The sequence below is a fragment of the Sparus aurata genome, chromosome 8 (assembly GCF_900880675.1).
Source record: "Sparus aurata chromosome 8, fSpaAur1.1, whole genome shotgun sequence".
Taxonomy (NCBI): Eukaryota; Metazoa; Chordata; class Actinopteri; order Spariformes; family Sparidae; genus Sparus; species Sparus aurata.
Window position 1 is genome coordinate 20,334,418 of NC_044194.1, and position 20,100 is coordinate 20,354,517.

The 20,100-nt window shown below is 42.5% G+C and overlaps 1 protein-coding gene across 1 annotated transcript in view; it reads left to right on the forward strand.

Annotated features, from left to right (window-relative positions):
• map1ab (microtubule-associated protein 1Ab) overlaps positions 1-19,938 on the forward strand; it is a 79,561-nt gene extending 59,623 nt beyond the window's left edge. Inside the window, exons 3-7 of the mRNA XM_030426446.1 lie at positions 1,504-1,586; positions 2,494-2,631; positions 2,804-14,867; positions 15,017-15,249; positions 15,566-19,938. Of these exons, the coding sequence (XP_030282306.1) occupies positions 1,504-1,586; positions 2,494-2,631; positions 2,804-14,867; positions 15,017-15,249; positions 15,566-15,721 (12,674 nt within the window). The 3' untranslated portion in view covers positions 15,722-19,938. The remainder of the gene's footprint in view (positions 1-1,503; positions 1,587-2,493; positions 2,632-2,803; positions 14,868-15,016; positions 15,250-15,565) is intronic.
• Positions 19,939-20,100: the final 162 nt, after the last annotated feature.

Below are 20,100 nucleotides of genomic sequence, written 5' to 3' on the forward strand. Positions count from 1 at the left end.
GTTAGTATATTCACACACCAAACTAAGATTGTAGACTTCAGACATTACCGTGAAGCGCTCATTACTGCTGTATCTGGTGTTCAAAGGCTGGCAGCTGCATATTGAACAAGTTTTAGTTGCCCAAGAGCTTTTTCGAGACTGTTAGTAAAGTTTAATGATAACCTGCTCAAGATGAATATATGGAGCAGCTTTTGTTTTTTTATGTATTCTATGTAAAACAGTGTTGCTGCTAGACGTCCTAAATACAGCCTGCTGTGGGGATTAAGTTTCCAAGAAAAGCTACTGGAACAGCCAACTAAAAGTTGTCCTAATCTGTACGAGAGGAGATAAATCTTCTGACATTTCTGTATAAGAAAAAGTCACGGAGGACTATTTTCTAGATAAGAGGAAAATGTGTTTGAATATAAATCGATTTAATTCAGTTCGTGTTTTTTTTTCATGATGTTAATTCCGTTTGGTTCAATGAAAAATAAGAAAGCATACAATGCAATCATGGGCTGAAGGCAGATACTATGGCTGTGATTAACATCTGTAATATAACAGCCTCATTACTGGGTGCTTCTTCCTCTGACTCACAGATGGTCTAGACTTATAATTACTGCCCTTATTACCTTATTGACTTTAAAGCTGAACAATTTCTTTAATGTGTGAAATTACTTTTCTTATCAATCGCTTTGAATCTTAGCGGTTGTAACTCTATAAGAAACACATGTTGACAGCCGAGATCCTAAAAAGACGAAGAACTGCAAACTCATGGGATGCACTAAAGATCCTGCCGGATGTTGGAGTCAGTGAGAGCGCACTATTATTAGAGCTGTCTAATATTAGAGCCTGCATCTGTGCTGAAACAAAGGGGAATTAAAAGCTTAGCATCACCTCTGAGAAGAATTAAGTCCTGATGCATAATTATGATGAATATGCATCAGGATGTATGGAAATGTGCTCAACGGTGTCGTGATTTAGCAGTTTTCTATGGTTTTGTATGCAAATTTCCACGTATGAGTGGTTTTACTCACAGAACTGTTTAGTCTTTCAATATTTCTGGCCTGCATTGTGAAAATCTTGACTTCTTTTGAACACACTGTGGGTAGTGTATAGTGGGTCTAATAGGAAAGCATTGTGAATATTGGTCTCAACCTTTGTGTTCTGTGCTCATGGCATTCATTTTAAACTTCACCCAACAAGACATCAGTGACCCATTTCTTGTTTCAACTTTTGTTCTTGCGTTGTTGCACAAGTGGGTTGCCTGTCTCTGTGTAGTGATTGTCCCACATACGATGCAGAATGCAGTATAGTAAATCTTCCCGACTCAAAGAGGTTTTCCAGATCTGGCCTGGATGTCATCCAGTAGGATGTCTTCAGGCCAGACAGCTCAGTGTCTGGCAGCAGTGTCTGTCAACTTGTTTACCTCATTCAACCTTCGAGCCCTGATGAAGTTATATCTCAGGCTGCCATCTTTTATTCATGAAAGACTAACATCATGTTTTCATTCTTCTCCTATAGGACAAAGAACTCTCCACCACAGAAGTGATGTCCTAGAGACCGTGGTGCTTGTCAACCCTTCACAAGACACTGTTGTATCAGAGGTAATGTCAACTTATTCTGAGGTATAGATCCCTTCTGGTTGCATGTGCACTGATGTATCAATGGTATGGTATATGTATATGTATGTAAAAGTTAATCCTCATGACATCTTCTCTGAACAACACATTTACCTGTCAGTTCCTTGTAAAGCCAGGTATTATTTGAACATTTTCAATAGTAAACATTTTGCAAATAATATTAATTTTTTTACCATAGCATGATTCTAGAAATAGGTAAGATTGCGAGACAGTAATGGTGGAGGCGTCGTTTTTTTCATGCACTTGCCAATTTGTTTATTGGCTATTTTGTTTTTATAACATTTCTCTCCTGTTTTTCTCTGCATCTTTCTGACTGAAAAAAAAAGACATTTTTACATGTTTTTTTTCTCCAGGACAAAGAATTTTAGTTTATTTGAAATGTATTTGAAAAATCTCCAAAAGTCCCTCAGTAACACTTTTGATTTTAATTTATCAACAAAATGAAGCAATAAGTTTGGAACCTGGCTTCATCCAGTGTTCAGATTTATTTTCCCACTTTCCCACTTATTAAACACGAAACTGTAGAAAACGTTTCATGTGATATCGATAAGCTTGAATGTTTACCCTTTAAATCAAAATCCATCTGATCGGTGAAGCTTATAGATCTGGCCAGACGTTCAGTGGCTACTTTCCGTACCAGACATTTATTGATAGTGTATTGTTATGGACAAAAGAACTATTGAGAAAAGATATCCAATAAATTACCTCCTTCATGTTTATTCAGGATAAACGACAATATCAAATTCTTATTAACCTTGACACAATTAAAGCCCCTCTTCCTTTCCATTTCTCTCTCTGTCTTGGCAACGTTGTCTCTCCTTTAACTGTCCTCTTTGTCTTTCTCCTCTCTCTCTTGTTCGGCGTGTCCCAGATCCAGTCTCTAGTCACAGACTCAGCAGGACACAAGCTTCTGGTCTTGAGTGGCCAGAGCTCAGATCACGGTGGCCTTCTCCTTCAAAGTGGGGTTTTCACCCACCAGACCTTCTCATGTATCTTTGCTGATCCTGGGGTGAGTCATATCTACAGTCCTCTAAGTCTTAACAATGATCAGATGAAAAATGTACACTGTACATCCAAGAACGCTCTTTTGTTCATATAAATTTTTTTGTCTTTACAACACAAGTCCGCCACATTTGGTCATTCATCTCTGACTGATGTGTCTGGGTGTGTCCCTCCGGCAGGTCAGTGAATTACTGGGCACAACAGCCCCCAAGCAGCAGGCTACACTCACTGTGTCCTGCCGCGGGGAGGTGGGCTGGAGCTCCCTGGGACAGCAGCAGACCTTGCGGGAGTTCCTGGAATACAAACTAAACCCTGAGTCTGTTCTCCCCAAAATGGAGGGCGTCACCGAGTTCACAGAGTACATCTCTGAGACCGTCGACGTCCCTTCACCTTTCGACCTCCTGGAGCCACCCACATCCGGAGGCTTCCTGAAACTGTCCAAGCCATGTTGCTACATCTTTCCAGGTGGACGAGGAGACTCTGCTCTCTTCGCTGTGAATGGCTTCAACATCTTAGTGGATGGAGGCTCTGAGCGAAAATCATGCTTCTGGAAGCTGGTTCGTCACTTGGACCGCATTGACTCAATTCTGCTCACACACATCGGTGCTGACAATCTCCCAGGGATCAATGGGCTGCTTCAGAGGAAGATAGCAGAGCAGGAGGAGGAGCAGTCTCAAGGCTCCACCAACTATAGTGAATGGATGAAGAACCTGATCTCTCCTGAACTCGGCGTTGTATTCTTCAACGTTCCAGAGAAGCTGCGTATGCCTGAATCAAATCTTAAAGTGAAACGCAGCATCGAAGAAGCCTCGCTGACTTTGCAGTACCTTAACAAACTAGGAATAAAAGCTGAGCCTCTCTGTCGAGTGGTCAGCAACACCATTGAACCCATTACTCTGTTCCACAAGATGGGAGTGGGCAGATTAGACATGTATATTCTCAACCCTGTCAAAGATAGTAAAGAGATGCAATTTTTAATGCAGAAGTGGGCTGGAAACAGCAAGGCCAAGACTGGCATTGTGCTGCCCAATGGGAAAGAAGGAGAAATCTCTGTGCCCTACCTGACATCAGTTACAGCCTTAGTCGTCTGGCTCCCTGCCAACCCTGCAGAAAAGATCGTCCGAGTGCTGTTCCCTGGGAATGCACCACAAAACAAGATCTTGGAGGGGCTGGAAAAATTAAAGCACCTTGACTTCTTGCGCTATCCTGTAGCCACACAAAAAGACATTGCCTCAGGAGCTCCTCCCTCTGTTATAAAACAAACCAAATTAAAGCAAAGAACAGATAGCAAGGAGAGTCTTAAGTCCTCACCGAAGACAACCGCAAAGGCCTCAAAGAAAGAAACTGAAGGACAAGATGACGTATCAGCCGCCACAGAGGCAAAGAGTGACTCTGTGAAGGAAAATGTGTTGGAGAAAAAGGAGGAGAAGAAGCCTACTAAAACTATCAAATCTAAAACTGATGTGCCAGAAAAGAAAAAACTCATGAAAGAAAAATCCTTAAAAAAGCACCCAAAAGAAAGGGTGTCAAAAATGGATGAGAAAAAGGACAAGGAAAAGAAAGAGATCAAGAAAGTAAAGAAAGACGATTCCTCTAAAAAAGATGACAAGAAGGATGTCAAGTCCAAAGAGGACAAAAAGAAGGACTCATCCAAACCTGAGCTGAGAAAAATTACAAAGCCTGACCTGAAACCACTTACACCAGAAGTCAGAAAGACATTACATAAAGCTAAAGTGTCAAGTAAAGCCAAGACCGGAAAAATCAAAGCAACAAAGGCTGAACCTGCTGAACCGAAGAAAGAAGAGCCAAAACCTGAAACTGTCCAACCTGAGCCAGTAGAGAACGGAGCTGTTGAGGGCATATCTGCTCCCTCAACTCCTGAAGACCTCACCAAGGACTTTGAGGAACTGAAAAAAGATGATGTTGTAGCTGTATCAGCAGAGCCGGCAGACAGTAACAAAGTTTCATTGGAGCCAACGGCACAAAGCCTTACCCAAGAGAAGCAGGAAGCACAAGACACTACATCTGAAATTCCCCCTTGCACAAAGTCTCCAGAACAGGAGGTCCCAGCCCCAGAAGCTGATGACAAAGATGCAACACAAGAAAGAGAAATGGAGGAGGCTCAAAAGTTTGAGGATGAGGGAGCAGCAACACAAGATGAGGAAGAGGAGGAAGAAGAAGAGGCCCCAGTGGCTGTAAAGAAAGCAGAAGAGGAGGAGGAGGAAGAAGATATGGGAATAGGTGAAGAAGAGGATGAATCAAAATGGAAGGAGGCAAAGGACGATGGGCTTGACACGAAACATGAAATAGAAGAAATGGAGAAATCAGAAAATCTCTCGGCTATGGTTATGACAAAAGCTGAACCACAAATGACTCTAGCTGAAGAGGAGGAGGAGGAAGAGGCAGTGGAGAAAGCCGAACTGGAGGAGGTAGAAGATTTAGATGTAATTGCAGACGAAGAGATCAAAGTCAGACCTGAAGATGCAGCTGAAGAGCAAATGGTCACTGAGAGCCAAACCGCTGAAGTTCTGACTGCAGCCAAAGATGAAGAAGAAGAAGACGAGGAGGGATACCTGTCGCATGTTGCAGGGGCCACGGCTCCCATAACCTCAGTAGCTCAAGGAGCTGCTGCAGCTGAACCCATCTCCTACATCCAGGACGAGACCATCCCTGGATACTCTGAGACAGAGCAGACCATCTCTGACGAGGAGATTCACGAGGAGGCAGAGGAGAGGATACCACACCTTCAATACGACGTTGGTGCCTGTGACATCTCTGTTCCAGATCAGACTGAATCATTTGTGAACATTCACGGCATGAGAGAGATGCAAGCTGCTGCTATGACTGAGAAAAGTTTTATCCCAGGTGTGCAGGAGCAAGTATCAGTGTTCACCAACATCATCACTGCTCCGCTGGCAGAAGAGGAGCATGTGTCTTCTGCAACGTCCATCACAGAGTATGACAAAATCTCCTCCTTTCCTACTTCAATCGCCGAAGACCAATCTGTGGCATCTGTCGCTGCACCTCCAGCTGAGGAACCAACCAAAACCTCTGTTCCTGTGTCAACCCCATCTGACACTAGCCAAGGCAAAGATCAGCCACTCTCGGCAGGAACTCTGTCACCACCTTCTTTAGAAGACGACAAACAATCCAAGTCTCCATCTGATGACTTGCAGCTTCCTGTTGCTGAAGTGAAGATGGGTGCTAAAGCTCCTGAGGCTCATGATGAGGAAGAGGAAGAAGAAGAGGAGGAAGAGGAAGAAGACCAAACTCCTAATGTTGAGATGTCACTTGAAAAACTCCAAGAGGGCTATGCTGTATCCCAACTATTACAGAGTAAAGATAAAGATACCGAAAAGCTTGCTGGCTCAGTGTCTCCAGTTTCAAAGTCTATAGAAGACACCAAACCAGTCCACCTACCAGTCGAAGAGGAGAATATAGACGCAGTTGCACCTAAAGATATTTCCTCTGTTGTACCTACTAGACCTTTTGGATCAGACTCGGTAACTTCAGAGAGTGAAGAGCGCTGTTTCAGCCCAGATGATATCACTGTGAAAATGGCCTCTCCTCCCCAGTCCGGACCACCAAGTGCAGCTCACTCTCCACTTCGGCAGTCACCAGTGGAAGACAAAATGAAGGTCTTCCCTGATTTGGAGCTGCAAAAGCAAGAGGAGCTACTCGATGTAGTCACAGCAACTGAAGACAAAACTAAAAAGACAGATGAAGTAAAAACAGAAACAAAGGAAGATGCTGACAAACAGAAAGCAGATCAGCATGAGATAGAAGTTTCAACATCCTTGGACAAATCATCTGAGAAAGACGTAAAAGAGGTTCCAGTGATGAAGGAGCCAGAAGAAGACACTTCATCAGTGCCAAAAGATGAAGGCAAACAAGCAGAAATGATGCCTGTTGTTGCTGCAGCTTTAACAGAAGTTCAGCCACCCGTGTTAGGGAAGGATTCCCTCATCTCATCTGGACAAAGTGATGAAGAGGCTGACAAAGGGCTTCACGACAAAGAACCTAAAGTACCTGTTCCAGGGAAATTTCCAGAGAGGGACAGTCATTCCCTGGATGATGATGATGATAACAAGAAGGATGATGATGATGATCATCATGATAAATCTGCAGCTAAAACTGTCAAAGCGGAACAAGAGAAAGAAAAAGACGACACCTCCGATGTCATTCAAATCAAGGATGAACAGAAACAGGAAGACGTTTCTGCCGTTAAGTCCATCATGGATGAGAAAGCAGAGAAAGAGGCTGTAAAAGATGATACATCTGATATACCTATCAAAGAGGAGCAAATTGTAAAGGACACTGTTGATATAGCAATTAAAGAGGAACAGAAAGAGCCTGAAAAAGACCAAGTTCCTGAAGTCAAAACTACTAAAGAAATGGAAAAAGAAGCTGTTCCTCCTGAGGTTAAACAAATCAAAGATGAGCAGAAGCAGCAAGATACAAAACAAGATGATTCTGACCTCAAAACCAAAGGTGACGTCACTGAGACAAAGGTTAAAAAGGAAGATGTTTGTGAAAGCATGATTTTGAAAGAAGAGGAGAAGAAAGAGACAGAAAAGGATGATACTTTGGATATAAGCTCTATAAAGACTGAAGAAAAAGAGATTGAAAAGGTCCAGACTGCTGATAGCAAGCCTGTTAAAGACGAGATAGAGAAAAAGGCAGAGAAGGCCAATATGCCCATCACTGAGCCTGCTAAAGATGAGAAGAAAAAGGAGACAGAAACATCTGATGGCAAAGTGATCGAAGATAAGAAAGAGGAAAAAGAGATGGAAAAGATAGATACTTCTGCTATCAAGCCATTAACAGATGAGCAGAGGGAAAAGGAGAAAGAGATGGGTGACATCATTGTTGCTAAACTCACCAAAGAAGACGAAATTATCAGTAAGGATGATGCGTCTGCTGTTTCCATGACAGAAGAGAAGGCAGAAGAGGTTTGTAAAGATGCTATCTCAACCACCAGCCTCACTGGAGTGGAGGAAAGGGATGTAACATTGAGTAAAGATGAGATTGTTGCTGCCAAGCTGACCACAGAACAAGAAAAAGAGATAGAGACAAGCAAAGATGACACCAAACTCTCCAAGGAGCAGGAAAAAGATATGACAACAAGCAAGGATGATGCTCACATCTTCACATCTACTACAGAGAAAGACAAGAAGGAAGACACTAGTAAAGATGATACTGCTGATATAAAACTTACCAAGGCAGAGGAAACAGATAAACTGCCCAGTAAGGATGATGATTCTGCTATTAAACCAACCTTTGGAGAAGAAAAGGAACAAGTAGAAAGCAAAGACGATACTGCTGCCATCCAACTAACCAAGGTAGAGGAAGAGCATGTTAAAGTTTGTAAAGATGAAGATTCCTCAGCCACATCAGTGAAGGTAGATACAAAAGAGACGTTTATGGATGCTGTCAAACCAGTCATTGAGGAAGAAAAGGGGCAAGAAACAGATAAAGTTGTCACTTCTGCTGTCAAGGAAGAGGATTTAATATGCAAAGGTATTGCCTCTGTCAAAACATCAGAGGAGGTAACAAGCATGAAGGATGACACTTTTGTTACTAAACTCACCACACAAGACGAAAAGGAGAAGGAAGTCAGTGAAGATATTTGTGCTGTCCCATCCACAAAAGAAGAGGGAAAGGAGGAAGCAAAAGACAAAGAAGAAACTATCACTGTGAAACCATCCAAGGAGGAAGACGTGTCAGTTCAGGACATTAGTGTTGCCATCGAACCCATCAAGGATGGAAAAGATACAGTACCAGTTAAAGATGAAATTTCTGGTATCAAACCCGACAAAGAGGAGGAAATCAAAGACACCGCTAGTGTAAAATCCCTTGCAGCAGAGGACACAAAGGTAGATTTGAAAGATGTTTTATCTGATGTGAAAGTCATCAAGGAGGAGGCAAAAGTCATCAAGGAGGAGGCAAAAGTCATCAAGGAGGAGGCAAAAGAAATCAAGGAGGAGGCAAAAGAAATCAAGGAGGAGGCAAAAGAAATCAAGGAGGAGGCAAAAGAAATCCTGAAGGATAAAATTCATGATGAAGAAGTTAAGGTAAAAGAAGAAGAAATGGAAAAAGAGAAAGACAAAAGTGATATTGCTGATTCTCAATCCATTAAGGAGCAGAAGGAAACAGACAAAGATGATACTTCTGTCAGAACAACTAAGGATGAGAAAGAGGCGGAAAAAAGTGACATTTCTGGCAAAGAGATAAAAAAGCAGGAGGTTGAAGAGGAGGAAAAGAAAGACATCTCTGACCACAAACCAATTTTGGAGGAAATTAAGGATAAAGTACCTGACACACAAAAGGACAAAGAAAGAGACTCCAGTGTTGACCAAACAAAGGACACGAAAGAGAAAGAGCCATCCAAAGATGAAACCATCAAGGAGGAAATGAAAGATGAAGTCAAACAGGGCAGTCTAGAATCTGAATCCATCAAACAGGAGACCGAGAAGGAGGTATACACTCCAACAGTCAGCGTCAAAGATGAGAAAAAGGGGAAAGATGATTATCCTGTTGAGCTTGAATCTAAGAAGGATGATAAAAAAGAGGTCGATCTTCCCACATCTCAGACCATGGAAGAGGAGAAAACTAAAAAGGATGATATTTGTGATAAGCATATACATGAAGAACCCTCTGATAAGCTTACTGAAATCCAAAAAGAAAAGGAAACGTTTGCAGCTCCTGCAATAGAAATGCAGCAAGACACTTCTGTAACTACATCAAGTGCTGCCCTGAAACCAGTGAAAGATGACATTTGTGTGTCACCCAGCCACATTCAAGAGGAGAAGAAAGAACAAGATAAAGAAGCAATGGTCATCATTAGTCAAGAAGAGAAGATGGAGAAAGAAAAAGATGATGCACACGTGGCTGAACTCAGTAAAGAACAGAAAATGGAAAAGGAACAAGAAAAAGAATACACCTATGGGACTGAAGACATCAAAGATGAAAAAACAAAACCAGAAGAGGATGAAAAAGTTATAAAAGAAAAGGATGTTTCTGACACGAAGACATATGACACTGAGAAAGACCCTGATGCAGACCACACCAAAGAGGAAAAATGGGAGCGAGAGGAGTTACAAGAGAAAGACCTGGACAAAGCCGTGAAGCAGCCTGCACAGACAGTATTAGAAGACGCGGCAATGGCATCCAAGTCAGATTACAAACCTGCATTTGTGGTTCAGTCATCTGATGAAGACAGGGAAGATGAAGAGGAGGAGGACATTTGTATGGGAGGAGCGGGGTCCAGACCTTTGTCAGTGGAGCCAAGACTATCAGAACATGACATCTCGTCTGCAGGTCTGCCCTTACCCACAACTCCACAGACAAGTGACCAAACGAAACCAGCAACCTCAGAACAGACCACAATCATTATACCAACACTTACAATGCAGGAGCCCTCCATTGATGAAGACTTCAAAGAGTTCGGCAAAGAAGAATCCAGACTTTCACCGGAAGCAGGCAAAGATGTTGGGAAAACAGAAACCACACCTGCGCCACTCGCCAAGCCAGAGCCCTCCTTTGATATTGTCACTTCAAAGGACGAGATGACCTCTGATCTAAAACAAGAAACAGCGTCTGATATCCCTGTGCCCAAAGCAGAACCAACGTCAGACTCAACTGAGAAGAAACCTGTGTTATCAACAGTTTCGAGCACTGAGAGTCAACCCATGAGTTGTACGCTTTCAAGCACTGAGAGCCAATCCAGTGTGGACGAAACACCAGTGCAAGACAAACAGATTCTGTCTCAGACGAGCTCAGGAGTCAGTGCTACAGAAAAGACAAAAATGGATGAGAAAACAGGAAAAGAGGCCGTGAGGGAGATGGAAGGAGAGCGAGAGGTGGCTTCTCCTGGATTATCACAACCTTGTTCATATTTCTTGCTGGACAGAGATTCTGAAGATACCAGCAACGCTTCGAAAAAGGAGAGTGTTGATAAAATTACCCCAGAGAGGGAAACGATCAGTGGAAGTCTCGATGATGAAAAGCAAACCTTTGGTGCATCCAAGTACGATCCGTATGAAAAGCCCATTCCAAAGGATCATGACTTGGACTCTAGAGAAGAAAGTGAGGTTTCTCTAGGTTTTGATCACGCCTCTGATATGGGTATCGATGATAACAGAAGAACAAGCCAGGCAGAGGTTGGAGGAGCCATGTTCCTCCTCGATGATCAGTACAAGGAAGAGCCTTTGTCCTTCAGTAGAGTTGACTACAGCCCAGTGTCGCTCACAGAGAGTGAACGGAGCGGCCACCACAGCCGAAGTGCCTCGCCTAAATATGAAGACAGAGAGAAAGGCCAAGAGGAAGAGAGGGAGAGAGAAGAAAGACCAGATACACCTTTTGTTGAAAAGAGCTTTTCATCTGTAGAAACCCAAGATAACAAAATGTCCCAGGCTGCTGAGTCTTACTCTTTCAGTCCCAAAGAGGACAAACCTGAGAAATCAGAGAAAGAGAAAGAGGTTATGACCGAAGGTGCTGCAGCAGCTTTTCAATCAACCGGGGCAACAGGAGAAAGTGATAAGGTTTCTACCAGTGCAGCTGGTCAATCAGCAGGCACATCATTAAGACAAGATACACCATCTCCATCATGGAGCCACTTGGATCTCGGTCCCCAAGTCTCCACTTCTCCTGGAGCTTTTGGAGAATTCACAGAAAAGAAAACAACAGAAAAGGAGAGAGAAAAATTGCTTAAAGACAAAATGGACTCCTCTGATCATGACAGAGAGGGATCTCCATCTGGTCGGCATTCACCTGCAGAAAAAGACATTTTACCTCGACAAGCATCACCTGTCGAGAAAGAAGGAACCTCAAGTGATTCGAGATCTGCACCTGGTGCTACATATTTAGGACATGAAATAGATGATAATGTTTTGGCATCTGATAATAGTCAAATTAGCAGCTCTGCCACTTGTAAATCCATGTTAGACTTTCCTGAAGGAAAAGAGAGCCTAATAGATAAAAGGATACTCGTAGAGGGGGAAGATTTCAATGTCGATGATGATGAAGAAGAGGACGAGGAGGAGGAGGAGGAAGAAGAGGAGGAGTTAAGTGATATTGATATGGAAAAGGGTGCCAGAGAACAGTCTGAAAAAGAAATATGCAGGCGTACCTCTGATGATAGTTCTACATTAGCAGAGGTAGAGGACTCAAATAAAAAGTCACAGTTGCCCGAACCAAGCGTGCTTAAAGAAGAAAAAGTTGGTAAACCAACACCTGATGATGCCTCAGCTTCTAAAGTCACAGAGACAGACAAGGAGGACATGAGTATAAAAACACCATCTCCTGAAACAAAACCAATAAAAGAGGCTGATAAAGCTAGTGATACCGCCACATCCAAGCTTCCTGAGACACAGAGTGAAGATGTATGTAAACCAACTCCGTCACCAGGCCCTTGTGATAAAAAAGTAGACGATAGTGCTATAACTACATCAGATGCCTCAAAACCTCCTGAAACAAAGAAAGAAGAGAGCACAGACAAAAAGCATTTGTCTCCTGAACCGACCACAAAGAGAAGGTTGTCATCGGCTGAGGATTTTGCCTCCTGCGATGTACTTGGGTCAATAAGAGGAGATGAAGACAAAGCATCTTCATCACCAAGCTTTTTGACAAAGGAAACTTCTCAACCGACAACAACCAGCAGCTTGACAGGCAGTTTTTTGCCACCTGACTATTCAGAGTCCATGTCCAAGGCTACATCTAGTCCCTCTCCTCCACTGAGCAGCAGCTATGCCGATATCGGACAGAGCAGATCTGGAGGTTATTCTGAGCATTTTTACTGTGGGGATCGTCAAGAAGTATCAAAGGAGGAGAAGCTAGACACCCAGCCATCCAAGCTAAGTGATGATAAATATTACACTCAAAGAGACGTCCAAGAAGAAAGAAGGGATGAGAAAACCACAAAACACGAGGAAACTTCTTCATCAGCTTGCACATACACAACCTTAACATACTCTTCTTCATCTTATAGTTACTCGTCCTCAGCCTCAACTTCTGCCTCTTTGAGCCAACAGTTTGGAGACAAAGGTCAAACTTCCACAACACTACCAAGCTCTGAAGTAACTCTAACCAAAGAGGAGCCATCCACCACAGAATCTTCAAGCTCCTGCTTTGGAGGGTTTCAGAGAGATGAGTACATGGAGGTGACGACCAAACCTGCAACAAAAGTGTCTTTACCCAGCCAGTCTGATGAGACCAAACCATCATCTCCAGTCGTGTCTACCACTGCCAAACAGACTGAGGATCAAAGTGCTTCTGTAAAGCCTGAAACGGACAGAAAGTCAAGCACTGATAGTTTCTACATGCTAGAAACTAAGATTACAACATCTACCGTACCACCATCTTTACAAGGTACCGAAGCAGTGAAGGTGTCAGAGACTTTATCCAAATCAGAGGCTTGCTTCGATGTCTCTCCCCTTCAAAGGGCTGAGTCCTCTGACAGAGTGTCCCAAGGGTCAGCGGAAGATGAGGAGCCTGATACACTTGAAATGGAGGACAGCACTCTACCATGTCGTATTGAATGTCAAAAAATCAAAGTGGCTGAGCAAAAAGAGACTTTGTCATCAACGACTGAGTCATATGTGGTGGAAACTACCATAACCTCCACAGAGATGAAGACAGTCACGGTCACCTCTTCTACTGTTGTGTCTAAACCTGATGTGGTGATGCAAACAACTCACCAGACAGCCTCAGCTACTCTACCAAGTGATAGTGGAGCTAGCAAAACCACATGTGCCACAACAGACGTGTTCAAAACAGAGGAAGGTTTAGAGAAAAAGGAGAAAACACAGGATATGAAGGAGGAAAAGACAAAGGAAGCTGTTGCACCTTTGAAGAAAGATGAAAAGGCGTCAGAAAAAGAAACAAAAGAAAAAGATGAAAAGATAGAGACTGCTAAAGACAGTGAAGTCAAGCAGAAAACAGATGATATGAAGTCGGAAGAAAAGACATGTAAAGATGGTACAGAGGAGAAGAAGGTAACAGCTGATCCAAAGATGTGTGAAAAAGCAGAAGATGGTAAGAAAGTAGAAGCAGAAAGAGCAGAGGAGAAGAGCTTGTTGGAGAAGCCATCAGAGAGGCTAGAGGTCAGGAGAAAGAGCAGTATATCTGATTGGGAGCTACTACAGAGACCTGATGACTGCCCAAGTGCCCCTCCTCCAGGCTACGGTGATGATGAGGAGGAAGATGAAGATGAGGAAGCAATGGAAGCGATGGAATGGATGGCCACTGTCCACGGTAGCTCTAAGTCCTCCTCAAAAGACACCTATCAAACAGAAACATCAAGCAAAGGAGCCACGAAGGCTGATCGTCCATCTGACTTGAACACAGGAGCTACCTCCTCCTCTTCCTCCCACACTGGCTACTCCTCCTGCGAATATAAACACCGCAAAGGAGAACTTTCTCCCTCGTTCATCAACCCGAGCCCTCATCAGCTCTCCAGTGACGAGGGTGAGGAGGAAGAGCACAGTGACCACTCTCAGGAAGGTGATGAGGATGAACAGGAGCAGCACTCTGTCAAAAGGAGGTCTCACAAGCAGAGGCGCCACCACCCTCCAAGCTATGGAGATGCTGGACAGGGGGCACACCAGCTGCCTGGCGCCATGTCATCTGGCTTGGCTGTGACGTTAGCTGGAGAGGAAACACCTCCGACATCAGTGAGCGAATCATTGCCTTCACAGTCTGACTCTGACGTCCCTCCAGAAACCGAGGAGTGTCCGTCAATAACAGCTGAAGGAAATCTGGACTCCGACGAAGACGCTGAACATCTGCCGGTGGACAAATCATCTGCATCTGGAGCTGGTGGAGGTCACCATCCGTCATCACCAAGATCAGCTCAGAAGACTCATGATCCCCTCCCTACCCCGATGAAGGACCCTCTTCCCCACCCTCCCCACCCAGATGTGTGCATGGTAGATCCAGAGGCTCTTCTCAATGACATCACCAGCACAGAGAAACTTCTTAAAAAGGAGCACAAGACCACCAAGGGCCTAAGGAAGGGCAAACCCAAGTCAGCCTCCCCTGCTCGTAAGGGGGAAGTCAGGAAGAGGTCCTCAACGCCAGTGAAGCAGACTTCAAAGGACTCTGCCTCACCTCGATCAGCCTCCCTCAGGAGAAAGGACACAGACAAAAGCTCCAGGCTAATCAAGATGTCTGAGACCCATGGCTCCAGGAGTGAGATCCTCAACCCTGGAAAAGGCTTGGTCAATGGTGTCAAGAGCAGTTCAGGTGGGTTAAGATATTGTGATTGTGCAACATGTGTTGTCCATTGTTTTGCCCTGTAGACACATTTTTGAAGAACGACAGCAGTAAGTAATTAGTTATTGTTGGTTCTGTTATTACCCTAATGTGGTTTTGAACTCCTTGTGCACTTCCAGCTAACAACTCCCAGAAAACGAGCTCGGCTGTCCCCCCTGGACCTCCCGTCTACGTCGACCTGGCCTATGTGCCCAACCACTGCAGTGCCAAGAACGTGGACCAGGAATTTTTCAAGAGAGTGAGAGCTGCGTACTACGTGGTGAGCGGGAACGACCCGGGCAGCGGTGAACCCGGCCGTGGAGTCCTGGACGCGCTGCTCGAGGGCAAAGCTCAGTGGGGCTCCAATTTACAGGTATTTCTCACGATTAATGCAAATAAAAGTCATGCACAGGAGCACAACTTGACGTCTTTATGCCTTGTTTAAACAAAAATTTGATAATGTTGTAATAATTGAGTTTCATGGTGCTGTTTGGTGGATTTTACGCCAGATTGGCAATTTCCCCTGTTTACTGACTTTATGTTAAACTAAGCTAACCAACTTCACATTTAACATGTTAATAGCTCATGAGAGTGAGTGATGTTTTTTCAGTTATAACTGCTCTCTTTTTCTCCCTCACCTCCTTCCCTTTTATCTGCCACCTCATTTTGTTTCCTCATGTCCTCGTCAGGTGACTCTGATCCCGACCCACGACACGGAGGTAACCCGGGACTGGTATCAGCAGACCCACGAGAGGCAGCAGGACCTGAACATCATGGTTCTGGCCTCCAGCAGCACCGTAGTCATGCAGGACGAGTCCTTCCCTGCCTGCAAGATCGAGTTCTGAGCTTCACGAGCCCCGCTGTGCTTTCCCCCTCCCATCCTCTCCCTCCCTGTCATCTGTTGTTACTGGAGGTAGAGCGAGAGCTTATAGCTTCTGCTTCTTCAAAGCTTCTCGCTCTCTCATGGTACCAATCTCAAATGCATTTGCTGCAGCCCTCAATATGCTAGATTCTGTTAGCTGAAATCAAAGTCAGAACTCTGGGTTTATGCTCTGTGCGGCAGTGGGGCTATCACACCAATAGCATACTTCTTTTTTTTCTTCTGTGATTAAACTGTCTGCCCCAACACACCTCTTATACTAGCACTAACAATTGTGATTAAAAATTCAACATTATCACCTCACATCTACCAGACAAACGGACATCATTATCCCTCAAAGGCAAATGCCACAGCTAATCTATAGATTAGAAAGGTATAGTTCTTAAACGGTTGGCTCAAATCAGTTAACTTGTGAAAGGTAATACTCTAAAGTGGCAAATTTCTTATCCAAAATGGCCAAAACAAGTGCCAAAACACTGTTAAAAACAAAAATTCTTATTGGTTAACTTCTCCAAACTGTCTCCTAAATTAATCAGTAATCAATAATTTGTCTAGATTGTATGCACAGTGTTTTAAAAAGGGTAGAATATTTTCAGTTTCTTAATATGAAACTTTCCTTTCCACCTGTGCACACAACAAAACTCATCCTTTGTAATTCTGCTCACGCTACAGTAGTTTTTGGATTAACTCAATAATGACATAAATTGATGTTATGTAAAGACAAAAAACAAAAAAATTAAACGTTCCTTCGTGTCATTTGTGGTGAAGTTTTAGGAGGTGCCTGAAGTTGACACTATTTCAGCTTTCACAGCTTTGCTGGTGCATGATGCTTGCGTTTTAGCTCGGACTCTTTCAGAACTGCATAGGGTTAAACCTTTCTTTAGCCAGCCTTCAAGTGTGGAATGCAGTATAGTGTAGATAGCTTACTACACTGTTTGGCTGTCTATGCTCAAGTGAATTCAATAGACACCAGACAAAGGAACGACGTTTGTACACTAATCATATCTCTGCTGGATGTAATGGTTCCTCTTTAAGTCTTATCATGGTCTTTGTTGGTTGTATGTACTCCAGTATACATATTAGGGTAAATGTTTCTATATCAATACAGAGGTTATGTTAAATAAATTCTATATTTTGTGATGATGCAGCAAATTACGATCTGAGGTGAATGCAGCGTTTTTGATCGTGCATTTAAGAAGGTTTAAATCAACATTTCTGTCATTTCCTCCTGTTCAGTTACATTTTACCGTCTCTGTTGGTATCACGATGCGATAGACGAAACAAGCAGTGACCTGTGACTAATGTAGCAACGGAAGCTCGTCCGCAAGTCCCTTCAGAGGGAAAGTTACACCAGTGGGAACTGCAATGTTTATATTTATTATTGGGGCGATTTTCAGGGAAAAAAATGGCGTAAAGTGTGTTACAGGAGGCTTCTTTCACGTGCCTTTAGCTTGTGGTTCTGGAGAGAGGAGGATATTTTAAGGACATGTCAGCCATTTTGACGAAGAGGCAGAAACCAGGGTAAATAAAAAAAAAAAAAAACAACAAGTACATGACTTTGAAATAGAGGACCAATCAGTTCATACAGTACACGCACAAACCGTATCCAGACCCTGGATAATACACTATAATGAAATAACTAAGCATTAATTCGACATTCTGAAATGCTACTTTTAGCCAAAACAATATGAATGTCTTCGAGCAGGTATTGCACCAAATAGAAATGTACTTTTTCGAAGTGGGAGAAAAGCGTTTAGAGGTTGGATGTTTGATTGTAGTTGAAGCACAGTTAGCGTAGTGGCAGGAAATAACTTTAAATTGTGATGTAAAATAATTAACTAATATTAATCCCAGAGTAATCTTTATAGAATGAGCATGAATGTGATGGTTATGATTGTACTAGATGCAGTTATAAAAGAAGGTATGTCTTTGAAGTAGTTTTGTGTGTGTGAGAGTATACAATACACACCGAGTAGCTGTTTTTATAACACAGAATAGTTCCTGACGGTGACGTGGCGAGTGAGTTTTCAGTGGGTTCAGAATGAAAGGTCTTTCCGCTTGTTCACAGCCAGATTCCAGAGAAGCTTGCATCAAATTTATATGTGGCTGAGTTTTATTTCTTCATCTGATTTTTTTTTTAGAGGACATTCTTGGTTTCATTTTCTCAAATTTTCAGCTGAGAAGCAAGTGCAATTCTCATTATTTTCTGTTTACATTTCATTTTTCTAGGGATGGCTCATCACATGCTTGTTTATTTTGTTGTTGTGAGGACTGATTTGAAGCTATAGGGGACAGGCCAGGCTGGGCGAAGCGTGGGGAGGCTTGGATTTCCAATAAAGACTTTGCTTGAATTATTGATGACAGATTGATTGTCAGGATGTTGCCAACTAAAACAGGGAGAATCATCTGCTTGCACAGTTTAACCCTCATTATTTTCCACAAGATGATTCAAAATAGGGAAAAAAACGTCACAGAAGGCAGGAGCATTTATCAACTTGTACTAGCCTGGGACCAGTGCCATTTTCTTTCCCTGTAAACTCTCGTAGCAACTCATCCTCCAAGGCCTCCGCACTCTCTGCTCTGCCTGGCCTCCCTTTAGTTTCACAGCATTATACTTGTCCTTTATGCATTTCTTATCCCACTGCGGAGAATCTGAGTTTGATGCAGGTTGTGTATTAAACAGCTGGGTACGCACAAGTACAAACACTCCAGTGTGGAGGGAGTTGATTAACTGAAGGCCACATTAATATATGCACACTGAGGGACAGTTAAGACTCAAAATGACTCCCTTGAAAACCGTTCACGACTTGGTGTTTGCAAACCGATCGATCAAGCAAAACATCCTTTTCACCCCATCTTCGATGCTGTGTGTGTCCAAAAAAGCCAGGGAGAAGCTTTTCACTGTATGGATCAGATGTTGTGGATGATCTGATATGTCTTTCTGTCTTTGAATAATGTTTTTAAGTTGGCAGATTCCAAAAAGCCGGCCTTGAGATGTTCAGAGCATCAGTAGAACGCTGTGAATCACTCAATACTGAACTGTATGACTATACAGAAGCTGAATGCACTATACAGGAGATCTATTTTTCTGAATGTAGAGTTGGTACTACCATGCGAATGCTGCTGGAATCGAAAACAATAGAGAAAAAATAAATAAAAACAAACAAAAAACAAACAAACATTCACAACAACCGAATACAGAAATACATTTTATGGCACAGAGAATAAGGGCAGGAACTGTTTTGACAAATTGTCATTTCAGTTATGGTTCTGCTCCAGAGGAGAAGAAGGTTTGAGGTGTCAGAAAGAAACTGAGATCCAATAACAAACATTAACAGTAACAGACAAATATCACTAACTGCAGCTGCAACTTTTTCCTTTTCCTGAATATGACTTGAAACACATGCAGACTCAAAAGACAACAATCAATAAAATTAAACAAACGCTACATGTACGTTGATGTACTGTACACAGATTTGTACATATCGCTCTGGAAGAATAAAAACTCTACTCTGAAAGATATAACATACTATCCTTCTTGTAATAACTGTTCATTCTAGTTGATTTTAGTGACAGTATGATCAAAACTGCTACAGTAACTACTCCTCGAACCAAGAAAACTACACAAAACGCTGACAAGATACAGAATGAACAAAAAAAAAGTGCATCTTTCAGTTCAATTTCATTCATCACCATACCTGCATTACAATGAAGATATCATTTGATCACAACATGGTGTCATCCGTCCATCTAATCTCTCTGCATGTGATTTATTTAGTTATAATCCTGAATGTAATTGTTTAACATGGAAATAATAATAATAATATTTAAAAAAAATACAATGCTATTTTAAAGAGGTATATTTGAAAAAAAAAAAGCTAATTGTCTTAACTGGTACTGAAATGACCTACAGTAATATAATACTGGGCTGTGCTTTTAATGTTTGCCCTATTAACATGTTGTTAAGAAGACGCTGTATTAGTAGTTCTGTTTGATTCTCTCTCTCTCTTTTCTTTTTTTTTTTGCATTGTATTAATCTTAGTTATGTTTTTCTTCCTCAGTGCAATATTCAATATCTCTCTGTCTCTTTAAATCTAACTGGTAAAACTAGAACTACTGCAGATTCATTGTAAAAGGGAAACAGCCTGGTGATCATCAATTAAAGTACATTGAAATCTAAAACATGTGTCTTGGGTGTTATTTGTTTGTCTCCTTTGTCTCTTTACACTTCATTATACATTTTTTTAGAGGTTTAAGGGAGTAACTAAATACATCTGCTCAAGTTATTAAAAGTTATTACAGTGTACACTTTAAAGATGAAACAGTTATGCTCTGCGAGGCACC